We start from the raw sequence: 14,004 nt of genomic DNA, 5'->3' as shown, positions 1-14,004 counted from the left end.
ACTTTACAAATTGTTCATCTAAATGAAATAATTCATTAAACTTCATTGATTTATTAGGAGGCATGAGGAGTACATAAACAAAGTTAGTAATACGTCTATCTCTATCCTTCTTCCACATTTCTCCTCTGTGTTGTAACGACACAAGGAGGTATATGATAACCTTCTTGCTCATTCTATATTCTTATTACCATTTCTCGATTTTCAACAGAAAATAATGTTTTCGCTAGATGTCATTGATTACAAAAATGGTCTCTTAGCTTTCGGAATACGACTGTGAAAATATTTTTCAATTTCAAACTAAATATCTTTTATTTTACATGAGTAATTAAATTTGTAATTTAGTGGAATATAATTTCCAGTTTATTAATTTATTTTTGTTAGTCATTATGCTATCTTGAATTCAAAGTCACCGCCAGAGTTTATATGATCAAATGTGAACTGTACCACGTACATACCTATAGTTATTTTGTGATTAACAGCCTCAGAAAGAATTGAATACGTGTTACAACACGATGGTGGTCGAAGAAAAAAGTATCGAGACGTTGAAAGAAAATCAAATAAACGATGATGCCATACTGACAGGACAGAAAATGTTCTCGTTGAAAAGTATCCTTCTTAAAGATCTTTTTGTTCATGAAAATAGTTCTGTCAACGCCATATGTTATTTCCTAACCCTTATGTGACATTTCTTGCTTTTCATGTGTCATTTCAACTTCTAAAGTTATGTATCTGTTCAATTTATGTTACCAATTATATATTGTTTCTTAACAGTTACATAGTTTTGAAAATTATAAAAGATGCACAGCAACAACATGGGTTAAGGCATGGTGATTATCAACGATACCGGGGTTATTGCTCAAGAAGGCTTAGGCGCCTTAGGAAAGTATTAAAAGTGCCACAAGGAGACAGGCGTCATTTTAAAAGAAGAGACATAACAACCACAATGGTTACTGATGATAAATTTTTACAAGTTCCCCTAATACTGGCAGAACGTGCTTGGAGTTATGCCATGCAATTACGTCAAGAATCTAACACAGAGCCAAGGAAAAAATTTCATTTGATATCAAGGCTAAGAAAAGCTGCTACATATTCTTTACAATTACAAGAATTAATAGAGGTAAACAAAAAATTTTCATATACTAAACTCTATTGAATTTTTAATGGAAGTATATTTTTCAGAGTGTCAACTGTGATGCAAGGACAAAGTTAGAAGCACAAGCTTACGTGGCATGGATACATGGATCCTTACATTTTGAATTACAATTATGGAAAAAAGCAATGGAGAACTTGAAAAAGGCTCAGGTGGTATATGGAAAATTGGCCTCTGCACTACCAGAATCTGAGCAAATAATGTACAATGCTCGTGTTGAAGAGCTTGCACCAAACCTTAGATACTGTGCTTATAACATCGGAGATACGACTGCCATAGATGATTTAATGCAAATGAGGGGACAATTGAGTGGTGAATTGCTTGCCAGTTTAGATTCCTTGATAGCTCAGACTCGAGAAAAACAAGCAAATGTCGAAGAAGTGACCTGGCGTGGCCATTCTTGTGGTGTAGTACCACCAAGAGCTGCTGGTCTTTTAATTGCTGATTCTAGACTAAATCAAACGTTAGAAAAGGCGGCAACGAATCAAGCTAAAATCGATTTGTTGGAAGCACACTTAATAGATTGTAAAGATGCAATCTCGACTGTACGAGATCTGTTCAAGAATGAGTTAAAAAACAAGGACAACGACAAGCTGGCACCTTCACAGCATTTAATTACATATTTGCAATATATTAGATTATCCCGCACGCTAGAAAGGAATTTAGCGTTGATTAAAGCGGCGGAAGAGTCCGCGAAAACGAAGCCACAAGATATTGTACGATTATACGAGGCAACGCTTCACATACTTGTTGAAATATCACAGTTACAAGATGACGAAGAATTTGTGCGCGAACAGGAAGCTAAAACCAAGGGTTACAGAGCTTTCAGGTGTTACTACATGGCGCAATCGCTGGCAAATCTTCATCGTTGGCGAGAAGCTATGGCTTTATATCAAAGGTCTGCACGACATGTAAAAGATGCATTAGAATATGACAAAGTGCTTCCAGAATCTCTAAGAGAAGCTCTCCAGAAACTGGAGCCTTCTATAGAAGGTGCCAAATATGCAGCACATGCACACAGTGTTTTAGAAGATGGACAAGAAGAAGAACCCGGTACTAATAAATACACGAAAACAAAGAAACCTCTGTATAAACGTTTACACGAATATAGAGAAGATAGTGCACTTCTTACGAAGCAACCGAACGTTTACAAATTACCACCGTCTATGCAACCTATCTCTTGCAAACCACTATTTTTCGATTTGGCCTTTAATATGGTTGAATTCCCTGACTTGAGCGAAAAACTCGGCGACCAAGGTAAAAAAGGAGGTCAAGTTGGTCTTACAGGATTTGTTAAAGGTCTTTGGGGTTGGGGCAATAAATAAAACAAAGAAATAACCGGAAAACATTGAACTTTGGATATTATGGCACATAGTACGATAATGTATTTTTACGGTATTCTGTCGCTTCGATTAGGAGCAAATTTTCACTTATATTAACAGAAATATTGAATAACAAAAATAAAACAGATATCACAGATATTAAATATTTTCGACTTTTTATTTAAACCCTTACCTTTGTAAGAATAAATCTTTGTAATTATATACAAAGATTTAGAAGTTACTATAATCTTTCGAAATATTAGTCATTAAATCGAATAAAATAGTCTATATAAATCGTTTCAAAAAAAAGGAATTTAACACTGAATTTGCGCGCGAAAGATTGACCCTCGTCACAAGTTGGGGAGCAAAGTAAATATATGATAATCGTGAGATTGTTCTCAGTCATTCCATGTTAAACGTAATTATTTTGCATTTATTTCGTATCTATATTTATAATATCTGAGATTATAGAGATTTTAAGAATAAGGTACAAAATAAAAACGCTCTGTAACATCAAACTATATAATTAACCTTAACCATAAGTAATAACCTCGTGCCATTCATTTTCTCAAATTACGGTGGTGTTTACATAATACGATAAAATGTTTAAAAAATTAAACGCCATGGATGCTGAATTAAAAGAACTGGCTATAGCACTTTACGAAATAGATGCGCTAAAATTTGGAGACTTTGTAACCAAAGTTGGTTTAAAAACGTCAATATATTTCGATTTAAGGGTGTTAATCTCGCATCCAAAAATTATGGTATGTATCATTGTTACAGCAAGTTTAATTATTTTTATGTATTTAAATAAGTCTTACAGCAACAGTTTATATTTATGATACTTATACCTATACTATGTCTAGGCTCGCTTAGCTAAAATACTATGGATATTTGCAGAAGAATGTTCGAATATAGTACAAATCTGTGGTGTGCCTTATACAGCTTTACCATTAGCAACTTTAATTTCTGTGAACACTAATGTGCCTATGTTAATCAAACGAAAAGAAATAAAAACATATGGTACAAAGAAGATTATAGAAGGTAACTTTAAAAAAGGAGATCGTTGTGTAATTATTGAAGACGTGGTCACAAGTGGTAGTAGCATTTTAGAAACTGCAAATGTTTTAAGAAATGAAGGTTTAAAAGTGACAGATACATTTGTGGTAATTGACAGAGAACAAGGTGGTCAAAGAAATATAGAAAATCATGGAATTAGAATGTGGAGTCTGTTTACGACTACTAGACTTATGGCATATCTCCTTGAAGCTAATAAAATTACTCCAAAAATTGTTAAGGAAGTAACTGACTACTTACTAAAGTGTCAAGCACCAGTTATTCCTGTTCAAGGTAAAATAACTTTTAATAGAAAAGGAGTTATTTATTATATCATACGAAATAAATTAAATTCTTCATTTTGAAAAGTTATAGGAAAACGATTGAAGACTCCATTTCATGTTCGTGCCACTAAGACTAAAAATGAAATTGCATCCAAGTTGTTTAATTTAATGGAAACAAAACAATCTACAATATGCTTAGCAGTAGATTTGACTAAAGCAGATGACATTATAGCAATAGCTGATTTAACAGGACCGCACATTGTATTACTCAAAACACATGTAGATATAGTAGAAGATTTTAATGATGATTTTATTAAGCGTTTAAAAGAGTTAGCTAAAAAGCATAACTTTTTATTGATGGAAGATAGGAAATTTGCTGATATCGGAAATACGGTATCTTTACAGTATGAGAAAGGCATTTATAAAATAGCGAAATGGGCAGATATCGTTACAGTACATGCAGTCGCAGGTCAAAGTATCTTAGACGGTTTACAGAATGGTTTAAAAAACATAAGTGAACCTCGTGGTTTTTTTGTGATAGCAGAAATGTCTTCTAAAGGAGCTTTGACCGTCAATGAATACACGCTTTGCGCTACATCTATTGCACAAAATTCAGATATGGTAATTGGTATCGTTTGTCAATCGAATATTTTCTCGAATTTGGGTCTGATACAATTGACACCTGGTGTAAAGCTGTCACAAGGTTCTGACGATTTAGGGCAGCAATACAATACTCCAAAATCTGTTGTAAATTCTGGAGCTGATATAGTTGTAGTTGGTAGAGGTATTACTGATGCAGAAGATAAACTGGCTGCCACATTAGAATACAAAAAAGAACTTTGGACTGCTTACCAGAACCGATTACCGAGTCAATAACATTTTAATTATCGTTTAACAAATAAGTATTAGACTAGGGGAAAAATAGATTTTTTTATTTTTGAATATGTGTACAACAATTAAAAATTGTAAATATTGAATTTAATTGGATAACATTGAGTTTAAAAAAGATTCATAGAGCAATGCACAGATTTACAGATTTTGATATATATACATTATACAGTGGTATATTAATCTATTCATATTTTTGTACAAAAGCTTTAAATTGTATTTCCTTGTTCCCATTAATGTCGATACGGAATCATATGTACACAGGTGTACTAATATTTGTTATAACATGCAAAAAAACTTTAATAAAATCTTGTACCTCCCGTAAATACTGCCATATAAAAATTGTTGTATTTATACATCTACATTCTACCTCTGGTATAAAATGCAATTAAATGAACCCCTTGTAATCCTATATATTAAATGTATACAATGCAAATATCTTACATTGTTATGTATATCTATCATAATGTCATGAAATACAGTTACATTGTTTACTAAAACTTACATGTTTTCTTTTTCAATTAATTTACCTTATTTAGTCTTATTACAAAATAATAAAAATGCGATATTTTGCAGTGGACTAAAGTTGATTTTACCATCACGAACAATTACTGTATTTCGCTGGAAACGTCGTGCACATGAGATCAAATTTTTCATGCTTCCTTGCTCTGGGTAAGTTCCTCGACTAGTTTCCGAAACACTTGTGCTACCTGGCTATCAGGTAAGGTTACCAAAACACTTTGACCAGTTTGTGCGAGTTTTCCAACTTGTGGGTCTATAGGCACTTTTGCTAAGAATGGAACATTTACCATTTTCGAAAGAGCTATTCCTCCACCCGCGGAAAATATATTTGTACATTCCTATAATTGATATTTTTCGTAAATTTATCATACAATTTCGTTTTATAGTTTAAATGAACAGTTTATACTAACTGAACATGTTGGACAAACAAAACCACTCATATTTTCAATAATACCAAATATATGGATTCCAGTTTTCCTACAAAATGTTATTTCTCGTAAAACATCATCTACTGCAACTGCTTGTGGAGTGGTTACTATGAGTGCACCATCACATTTAACATTTCTGAAAAAAAAGAAAAAAAATTCTTTTTATCTATTCATTTTGATATACCATATGTTATGATGTATTCTCTTTTAATACATATTCAAACAAGCATATAAGCTTATCAATCTCATGACTAATGCTTATCTAACTAAGAAATATACTTTATTTGAATGTCACATGATTATCAATCATAGTCACATGTGAGAGACCAAAAACACATGACATTAGAATCATTACAAATACATGGAATCTTTTTTACATTCTTTTACACTTAAAGCAACAAATATATGAATAAGAAAAAAATTAATTTCACCTTAAGTTTTCCATCACTGTGATGTGTTCATCAGAGGTTCCTGGTGGTGTATCAATGATTAAATAATCAATATCTTGCCAAATGACATCAGTTAAAAATTGCTTAACCATCCCAGTTTTCTTTGGACCTCTCCAAACAATGCTATCATCCTTGGATTTTAGTAAAAATCCTATTGACATGACAGCCAATTTTTGTTCTTTATCTGCAAACACCGGTACCCATCTAAAAAATAAAATATGTATAATACAGTTAAATAACTATATTCTATGAATAATATACACAAACATAAAAAAAAAAAAATTATTTTTATAAAAATTCGTAAATGCAATTTTTACAATAATATATAATAATTATATTCAATACCCATCAGAAGATTGATGAACGTCTTTGTCTTCTAAATTCAACAAATATGGTACACTAGGTCCACAAAGATCAACATCTAACAAACCAACCTACAACATTTTTGATATGTAAGAAATCTAACCTACAATTGTCAGAAATTTTGAAACTCACTCGAAAACCTGACTCCTTAAGTGCAAGTGCCAATTGTGTGCTGATTGTTGATTTCCCAACACCACCTTTACCAGAAAGCACTAATAAAACATGTTTGACACCTTCCAACATTACGAAAAGAAATACGCAAACACCACCGGCAATGTAACCTCCACGACAGTCGGTCGCGTTCTGACAATTTTTGTTTTCTATCAGTTTGACTTATAGGTCGAATCCGATGTAAATTTTTTAACAACAAATTCGCTCAGCTAAAATTTCTTCCAATTCTATGCAATTTAACGAACTACAGACTCTCGGAGTCCTTGAACGTTTCTCATGTGCAAAATACTAGTACTTAAACCAAATAATAATGTTAACATTGTACAATGTAAAATTCAATTCCTTACATAAATACTACTTTAGAAATAAAGAAAAAATAAAGAACATTTAACTTTCGAGCAAAAGGGCTTAGATTTTATCGCTACTGAACTGACATCTGGAGGTAGCCAACCCAGAAAATTGAATTTGAAATATTTAAGTCAGCGATAAAAATTCCTCGATTTAAAAATTTTCTTCTCCATTGAATAATCTATTTTCCCAAATACTATTATCTGTATTAAACAAATATGGCGATGTTTCCATTCGCTTTTACGACCTAAAGGTAATCGATAAATTTACGTATCCATTAGCAACGGTGATCGAAAATGGTAAACATCGCTTCGTATTTTCTTTCTCCTTAAATATACATTGTTTATCAGTGAAATACTTTGATAAAAAAATATTTCTCATAAATACAGTCTTTTGTACTATTTCTATTTACGCTATCGTCTCATCCGAAGTGAAAAATTAATATTTCCAACGAAAACTTCAACAGATCCTATCAAGAGTTAAGCCAGCATCTTCCGAAGGCGTGAAGAAGTCTGCATCGGACAAGAAGATCCCTAAATTAGAGGAGTTCCTGGAGAAGCGTGATTATACAGGTGCCTTGACGTTGTTGGAGTTCAACAACGCCACGGAGAGTACTCTAAACTCCGAACTATGGATGGGTTACTGTGCTTTTCATCTTGGGGACTACAAACGTGCGGCCACGATTTACGAGAGTCTAAGGAAAAAGGAACACACACCAGCGGATTCGTCGACGAATTTAGCATGCTGTTATTTTTATCTCGGGATGTACCCTGAATCGCAAAATATTCTGGAAGATGCACCATACAGTAAACTGAAGACCAGACTTTTGTTTCACCTAGCACACAAAATGAGCAACGAGGCGAAATTAATGGAGTACCATCACATGCTGGAGGACATAATAGAGGATCAACTTAGCCTGGCCTCTATCCATTATCTCAGAGCACATTACCAGGAGGCCATTGATGTTTATAAAAAGATCTTACTGGAGAACAGGTTGTCGCCTAACTGCGTTCATTTCGTTAAATAAACAGTTTGAATTTTGATATTTTATTCGAAGATATTCCTCAGGGACTTTGATAGCGACGATTCGAGTAGCGTCGATGAAAATCACAGCGATAAAAATTCAGATATACATTTGATCAAAGAATTAAAAGCTTCCAGGTACCCACTACCCTCCTCCTTCCTTCTCCTGTCATTCTCGCCACTCGCATAATTTCGCCGTTCATTCTCCAAGCTTTTATCAAATACTTGTTCTTCTTACAGGGATTACTTCGCACTGAACGTGTACGTTGCCCTGTGCTATTACAAATTGGACTACTATGACGTGGCCCAAGAAGTTCTCCAAGTTTATCTGCAGAAGTATCCTGACAGTGCAATCGCCATAAATTTAAAGGCGTGCAATCATTTTCGGTTGTACAATGGTAATGCTGCGCAAAATGAGATGAAGCAACTAGTAGAGAAGATGTCCAGTTCCTTCAGCTTCAGTCACGATCTTATACGTCACAACACAGTGGTATGTAACATTCACACATTCTTTTATAATCGCATCCAGAGGGTACAAGGAAAAAATATATATATATATTTTTAGGTATTTAAAGGTGGCGAAGGAGCATTGCAAATTTTGCCGAATTTGGTGGACGTTATACCAGAAGCTAGGTTGAATCTCGTGATTTATTACTTGAAACAAGACGACGTGCGAGAAGCTTTCGAATTAATCAAGGATCTTGAACCAGCTGTGCCCCAGGAATATATTCTAAAAGGGATAGTGAACGCAGTAATGGGACAAGAAACGAATTCCGTGAGTTCCCACGCAAAGATCGCACACCTGGAAAGCGAATAAAGCGATTAACGAGCTTGTTTTCAGCGCGATAATGTGAAAACGGCGCAACAATATTTCCAATTAGTGGGTTCCTCGGTGTCGGAATGCGATACCATACCTGGCAGACAATGCATGGCCTCTTGCTTCTTCCTTTACCATCAGTTCGAGGAGGTTCTGTTTTACCTGAACTCAATTAAGACGTACTTCTCCAACGAGGACAACTTCAACTTCAATTATGCCCAGGCACAAACTGCTGCGGGCTACTTCAAAGAGGCGGAGGAGGCATTCTTGAATATACGAAACGAGAAATACAAGAACGATTACATTTACATTAGCCTCCTGGCGCACTGCTGTAAGTGGCCCGGATACGTTTAATGTCAAAAGGAATCAATTGGTCTACTTCCATTTTCTTATTCCGAGGTAGTTATAATGAACAAGAAACCTCAGTTGGCCTGGGAGCTGTATCTGAAGATGGACACGACCACGGAATCGTTCAATTTGCTTCAATTGATAGCCAACGATTGTTACAAGGTCGGCGAATTTTGGTACGCAGCTAAGGCTTTCGACATGCTGGAGAGGATGGATCCAAGCCCGGAAAATTGGGAAGGGAAACGTGGTGCCTGTTGCGGCACGTTTCAATACGTCGTGGCTGAAAAGCAACCGAGGTAAACAATTTTACTTCTTCCTAATTTATTCATTGATATTCGTCGATGATAATTCGTGCATAATGTGCTTAGAGAGCTGTTACCTGAAATTATACAGCTTTTGAAGAACACGTCGAACTCGCAAGTAGAGCAGATTATCCGAGTGATGCGCAAATGGGGAAAAGATAACAGAATTAATTGTTGACGATACTAATCGAGTGGACAGAGTCCGATAGTTATCGTTAAACCTGCAAACGTAACCTTATCTTACCACGCTGAACATCCGAGGAATGTTAATGCGTTTTGCACGCGTGTTGAAGTATGTACACCAATTATAGCAAGAATGTGTATGCCTGTACCTGAAAAATCCGTGTCGAGAATTGTCATAGCAATAATAATTAATTTTAACAAACACAATCGGTGAATCGTAAAAACACCATAGTCGATGGCATACACCACATTCGCATACTTGCACATCTCCGATCAAAAATTCGACATTCTTCGAAACGAAATGAATTTTTTGGAAAGTCACGGTGATTCGGAAATACATTTCGATCCTCCTCGTGATTTTCCACAAAACCATTCCGATGGAATGGCTGCTGAAGTTCAGCAAAAGAAACAAAGAGGAATACCCAGCTTGAACGTTACTGGTATCCCGAAGATATTGAGCAGACAAGAAAAATGCAAGGAAACTCTTGAACGATTACCCTCTCGAAATATAAATATCTCTAATAATACAATAAATCGCTTAAAACTCGCGTGTCGTCTGTCAGTAATCAGTGTTTTCACGTGCGAGATCATGCCGATACTTTTAAGGTTTTCTTTTACACTTAGGAAACTATGTTTATTTAACATCGAAATACCCAAGATCATTTTACTCCCTCGGGACGTTTGCGAGAAAAAGCTCTTGGAAAATGTTCGGCCTGTCTGGGAAAAGTGTTGCCGTCAATTACGCTAGGATATTGCCGAGATCTGATTCTTGCGAGAACCGACACGTTGCACGACGGAAAACCTCGACTACCGAGAAAGGGATCGACCCCAAGAGTCATAGAAAATCTCAACTTATATTCAGTGGTTTTACCTAGAAGGCAGTAAAAAGAGTGTTCCTTTTATTTCGCAACGGTCGAAAGTCCCCATGTCTTTAAACACTTTACACGACGTGTTCCAAAATGTAGAGAAGGAGTGCCCGATATCAAATCGTCGCTACGTTTATCCATATAAAAATAGCACCAGAAAAATGGTTTCCGCGGTGCCTTTCAACGGCACACGACAATAGTAATTTTTCATAATTCGTGCGATTCGCACGAATTTTCGCACGGCACTCGTTCTCCGGCCCGTTTTTCACCCACATTTCACGAGACATGGCTAATATAGTCCACCGGATAAAATAGTTTTGCGAGTCCACACAGCAATCGATTATTACGTCTTCTTTTCTTAACGTGCCTGAAAAAAAAAATTCAAAAAAACAGAGAAAAAAAAAACATCACGGTTCCTCGATTTCCCATACATACAACAACGATTGATATCTGTGTTTCCGTCGATATTACGCTAAAAACGTAGCTTACTTTCCACTATGCTAAATGTGTATGTAAATACAGTAATGATAGAGCGGAAAATCGTGTTCTCCTCTCGCCAACTTCCCTCTCTTCTTCGCCCCTCTCTCCATTTTTATTGGACAATCATTCAGAGGTATGGTTTGCCTTTCACGCGATCCTCACATACTCCCTTCCTTTTTTTTTTTTTTTTTTTTACGTTTTTTTCGTTTTTTTTTTTTTTTCTTTTTTTGGCAGTCTGCGAACGATCGATCAGTGACCGTTGCATGGGCGGCGTAATCTACCGTACAATGTTAACGTTAAAATTCGCTGCTCGCAATGGCAACGATTATGTGAAACAGGTTCTCTACGGATAATGCAACATCCCGATGCTTCCTCGCTGTACAGCAACTTATTGGATCACTGGAGTCCGATGAGAAGCACTTCGAAACACCATCGAACTTCGATCTACGAACGAGATACGGACGTCGACTGGTACAAGTCCAATTCAGATCCGTGCCCTACCTCCCGTGAACTTGTACCAATCGGTACTTCAATTCCTAAAAGGTATCTAAATTGAAAATTCGGAACGCTTAACATCCCCTTAACCCGTTGCAGTCGTCTGTAGACTGAGCTTGTACATTAATTTTCGGTTTAAAAACTAGATGTTCGACATATTTCCCGCTTGCCTTATATTCCTAGATGAAACGTAGTCACCGGACTGCAAGGAGTCAGTTCCCTAATCGCATTACAGCTTCCAAAAGACTTTCAAATGACGGGAGGTTGCAACGTTTCCTAAGCAGTCTGTAACATACAAAGAATAAGCCTGCGCGAAACGCACCTCCTCGCCGTTCTTAAAACATTCGCTCTTTACATCGAAATACTGTACGGATGTTGCATCTGTTCACCGAGATATTCGCGCGTCGCGTAGACACAGCATAAACGTACAACTTCTATGCGACTCGGAAATATCCCTCTAGGAGCTTAGATCGGTAAATTACAGGGTAAAGTTAATAGTAAGAAAAAACGTCTACTTAAAGAACCATGTACATAGAATATTTTGTAGCGACGATCTTGCGGCGAAACGAACTTCCGTCACCGAGAGGAAGCCGATGGTTTCCGGTACGTGGCGTGACGGAAGCTGGTCTCTGGATTTTCTTATATCTACGAACGATCCAGCAAGATCGAGGACAAATGGACCGTCGAGTTCCAACCAGCACCGTGCACGTCCGAACTCCACGGTCCACGTTAAAGAATGTCGTTTGGCATTTAAATATGGCGTTGTTGAGTGCTCGAGATCGCGAAAAATCGTTGGTCAGGTATCAACCTCGCACCGAGGATCTTCGCGAATAATTCATGGAAACTGTGCGATCGACGTGATTCGAAAACCCGGTGCTTCATCACTTGCGCAATGTCGTTCAGAATGGCAGTCTCGTTCCAAGTGAACCTAATTTCGTGAACGGACCTCGATGTTTCCACCGTGGTATTCGATGCTAACTCCCTCGATGTGCACGATCGAACATAGTTCGGTGGTGAAATGAATATAATATTTCGCGAGTACATAGATTCAAAGTCGCATCGAAGAGAAATCTCGTGCTCGATACGATAACAAGTAAATTCGAAGTGTGATCGATTGGTTCCTATGCGAAGGATCGAGGAAATTTCCCTAACTTCTATACAGCAAACGCAGAAACGCTGATACGTGTTCGAATCGATCGCACGTGTTCCTTTTTAACGACGGCTCGCCGACGTGTTGGCGCGGAGCCATTGTCATCATAGTCATTCTGTGTACTTAGTTGTTGTTCCTTGGTAGGCAATTCACGTAAAAGACGATGAAAATTCATAAGACACAAGCGGCTGAATGTTATATACACGTTCGCTACTTCCCGAACAGAGGCAGATCGCTGTGTGTTCGGTGAAAGAGAAGCGTACGGCAGTGGGTCAACAAGGGAGGCACGATAATGAACTTTCATTAATACTGGTTAATGCAGACGATGATTTCAATCCTGTGTGTTGTGTATTAGGAACTAAATGCCAGAGGAAAACTAAGGGTTTCACAGAAAAATTTCCTTGCAAAGCTTCGAAATGCCTCTCGAGCAACAATGAGAAGATAATCGACGCGTCTTCGAGAATCAGGATTCAAAGTTCGGAGTAACAACCGCAAATCTCGAAGACGAGTCGATGGATGATGATAGAGGAGACCTTGGTCACGATGGCATTTGATGGAAGAAATATTGAACGTCGAAGTAAACGGTGGTAAACGATATCAGTCGTATTAAAAGTCGATTGTCCAACGATTAACATAGCACAAACGATGTAAATCATCGCATCATTACAGATCGTCTCGTAATTTACAAAAGGAGGGAAACGGACAAATAGTACAGACAGAAAAGGTAACGATAAATGTTGAAGCGCTGTTGAAAATGAAAGAAAATCATCGCGAAGAAAAAGAAAAGGGAAAACGGTATTCGGCACAACGCAACATTGCTCTCGCGATAAGCACGATGTCTAGAAATAATACTAAACGAAACGAATCGCACACATTGATCACACTACTTGCAGCTCGCCGAAGGATCCATTTAGCCTACCTCAGTCTGTATCAAACTTGGTCTTTAATTAATTTCGCCGTTCGCACGGTCCGTGGCACGCTCAAACAGGAACGCTACAATTAAACGTAGTCTCGCTTGCATCCGGATTTCTCTTTCCTTCTGAGCGTCCTTTTGTAACTGCGGGTGAGACTGTGTGTAGCCACGCTACTCAGCGCTACCTTTGTGCATGCCACGGCACTTGTTTCCTAATTTGTGTCCCTGAAAATCATTACAAAAGTATCATTTACATATCCACATTGACATTACAGCTGAACATAATTCGTAAGTCGACGATTATTAACCCTTTCGTTACGAGCGCCGGCACAGACGACATGGACGGCATCCATGCGATGACCTGTGTGTACAGGCGCCGGCTATAGGCATCCACGTTTGCACGCGGCGCAGTGGTCCGTTCGGTGACGTTACTCAGGCGTCACGGT

At 37.2% G+C, this 14,004-nt stretch overlaps 5 protein-coding genes across 9 annotated transcripts in view; 3 read left to right on the top strand and 2 right to left on the bottom strand.

Annotated features, from left to right (window-relative positions):
- Positions 1-467: 467 nt before the first annotated feature.
- On the top strand, positions 468-2,513 carry Srp68 (signal recognition particle 68). The gene is made up of 3 exons (XM_017903837.1): positions 468-606; positions 780-1,117; positions 1,180-2,513. Exons 1-3 carry the CDS (start codon positions 513-515, stop codon positions 2,473-2,475), a joined length of 1,728 nt encoding a protein of 575 aa, XP_017759326.1. The 5' UTR covers positions 468-512; the 3' UTR covers positions 2,476-2,513.
- Positions 2,514-3,062: 549 nt separating this feature from the next.
- Positions 3,063-4,722, top strand: r-l (rudimentary-like). Its single transcript, XM_017903851.1, has 3 exons — positions 3,063-3,236; positions 3,339-3,822; positions 3,904-4,722. The coding sequence occupies exons 1-3, from the start codon at positions 3,075-3,077 to the stop codon at positions 4,686-4,688; spliced, it is 1,431 nt and encodes a 476-aa protein (XP_017759340.1). The 5' UTR covers positions 3,063-3,074; the 3' UTR covers positions 4,689-4,722.
- Positions 4,723-5,281: 559 nt separating this feature from the next.
- Nubp2 (NUBP iron-sulfur cluster assembly factor 2) lies at positions 5,282-6,795 on the bottom strand. The gene is made up of 5 exons (XM_017903839.1): positions 6,595-6,795; positions 6,445-6,533; positions 6,082-6,303; positions 5,633-5,786; positions 5,282-5,560 (listed from the first exon to the last, which is right to left on the bottom strand). Exons 1-5 carry the CDS (start codon positions 6,703-6,705, stop codon positions 5,354-5,356), a joined length of 783 nt encoding a protein of 260 aa, XP_017759328.1. The 5' UTR covers positions 6,706-6,795; the 3' UTR covers positions 5,282-5,353.
- A 480-nt stretch (positions 6,796-7,275) lies between these two features.
- Ttc26 (tetratricopeptide repeat domain 26) lies at positions 7,276-9,649 on the top strand. The gene is made up of 7 exons (XM_017903838.1): positions 7,276-7,280; positions 7,448-7,974; positions 8,245-8,494; positions 8,570-8,779; positions 8,846-9,152; positions 9,225-9,465; positions 9,538-9,649. Exons 1-7 carry the CDS (start codon positions 7,278-7,280, stop codon positions 9,647-9,649), a joined length of 1,650 nt encoding a protein of 549 aa, XP_017759327.1. The 5' UTR covers positions 7,276-7,277.
- Positions 9,650-11,223: 1,574 nt separating this feature from the next.
- Positions 11,224-14,004, bottom strand: part of LOC108550206 (prominin-like protein) — a 67,791-nt gene continuing 65,010 nt past the window's right edge. For all 5 annotated transcript variants that reach the window (XM_017903885.1, XM_017903888.1, XM_017903887.1 and 2 more), the window contains one exon: positions 11,224-13,783. In XM_017903885.1, coding sequence (XP_017759374.1) covers positions 13,771-13,783 — 13 coding nt within the window. In that variant the 3' untranslated portion in view covers positions 11,224-13,770. The remainder of the gene's footprint in view (positions 13,784-14,004) is intronic.

Source organism: Eufriesea mexicana, unplaced genomic scaffold (assembly GCF_001483705.2).
Source record: "Eufriesea mexicana isolate 0111107269 unplaced genomic scaffold, ASM148370v2 scaffold2551, whole genome shotgun sequence".
Lineage (NCBI taxonomy): Eukaryota > Metazoa > Arthropoda > Insecta > Hymenoptera > Apidae > Eufriesea > Eufriesea mexicana.
Note: the sequence above shows the minus strand (reverse complement) of the source record. Positions and strands in the feature narration are given on the sequence as shown.

Bases quoted from the DNA above. Each gene is read 5' to 3' on its own strand.
- Nubp2 (XM_017903839.1), bottom strand. From the start codon at position 6,705: ATGTTGGAAGGTGTCAAACATGTTTTATTAGTGCTTTCTGGTAAAGGT. The intron at 6,534-6,594 runs GTGAGTTTCAAA...AAAATGTTGTAG, and splicing joins TTAAGGAGTCAGGTTTTCGA to GTTGGTTTGTTAGATGTTGA. The intron at 5,787-6,081 runs GTGAAATTAATT...CTTTTTTTTCAG, and splicing joins ACAGTGATGGAAAACTTAAG to AAATGTTAAATGTGATGGTG.
- r-l (XM_017903851.1), top strand. From the start codon at position 3,075: ATGTTTAAAAAATTAAACGCCATGGATGCTGAATTAAAAGAACTGGCT. The intron at 3,237-3,338 runs GTATGTATCATT...TACTATGTCTAG, and splicing joins TCTCGCATCCAAAAATTATG to GCTCGCTTAGCTAAAATACT. The intron at 3,823-3,903 runs GTAAAATAACTT...GAAAAGTTATAG, and splicing joins ACCAGTTATTCCTGTTCAAG to GAAAACGATTGAAGACTCCA.
- Ttc26 (XM_017903838.1), top strand. The intron at 7,975-8,244 runs GTTGTCGCCTAA...TTCTTCTTACAG, and splicing joins AAGATCTTACTGGAGAACAG to GGATTACTTCGCACTGAACG. The intron at 8,495-8,569 runs GTATGTAACATT...ATATATTTTTAG, and splicing joins TTATACGTCACAACACAGTG to GTATTTAAAGGTGGCGAAGG.
- Srp68 (XM_017903837.1), top strand. From the start codon at position 513: ATGGTGGTCGAAGAAAAAAGTATCGAGACGTTGAAAGAAAATCAAATA. The intron at 607-779 runs GTATCCTTCTTA...ACAGTTACATAG, and splicing joins GAAAATGTTCTCGTTGAAAA to TTTTGAAAATTATAAAAGAT. The intron at 1,118-1,179 runs GTAAACAAAAAA...TATATTTTTCAG, and splicing joins AATTACAAGAATTAATAGAG to AGTGTCAACTGTGATGCAAG.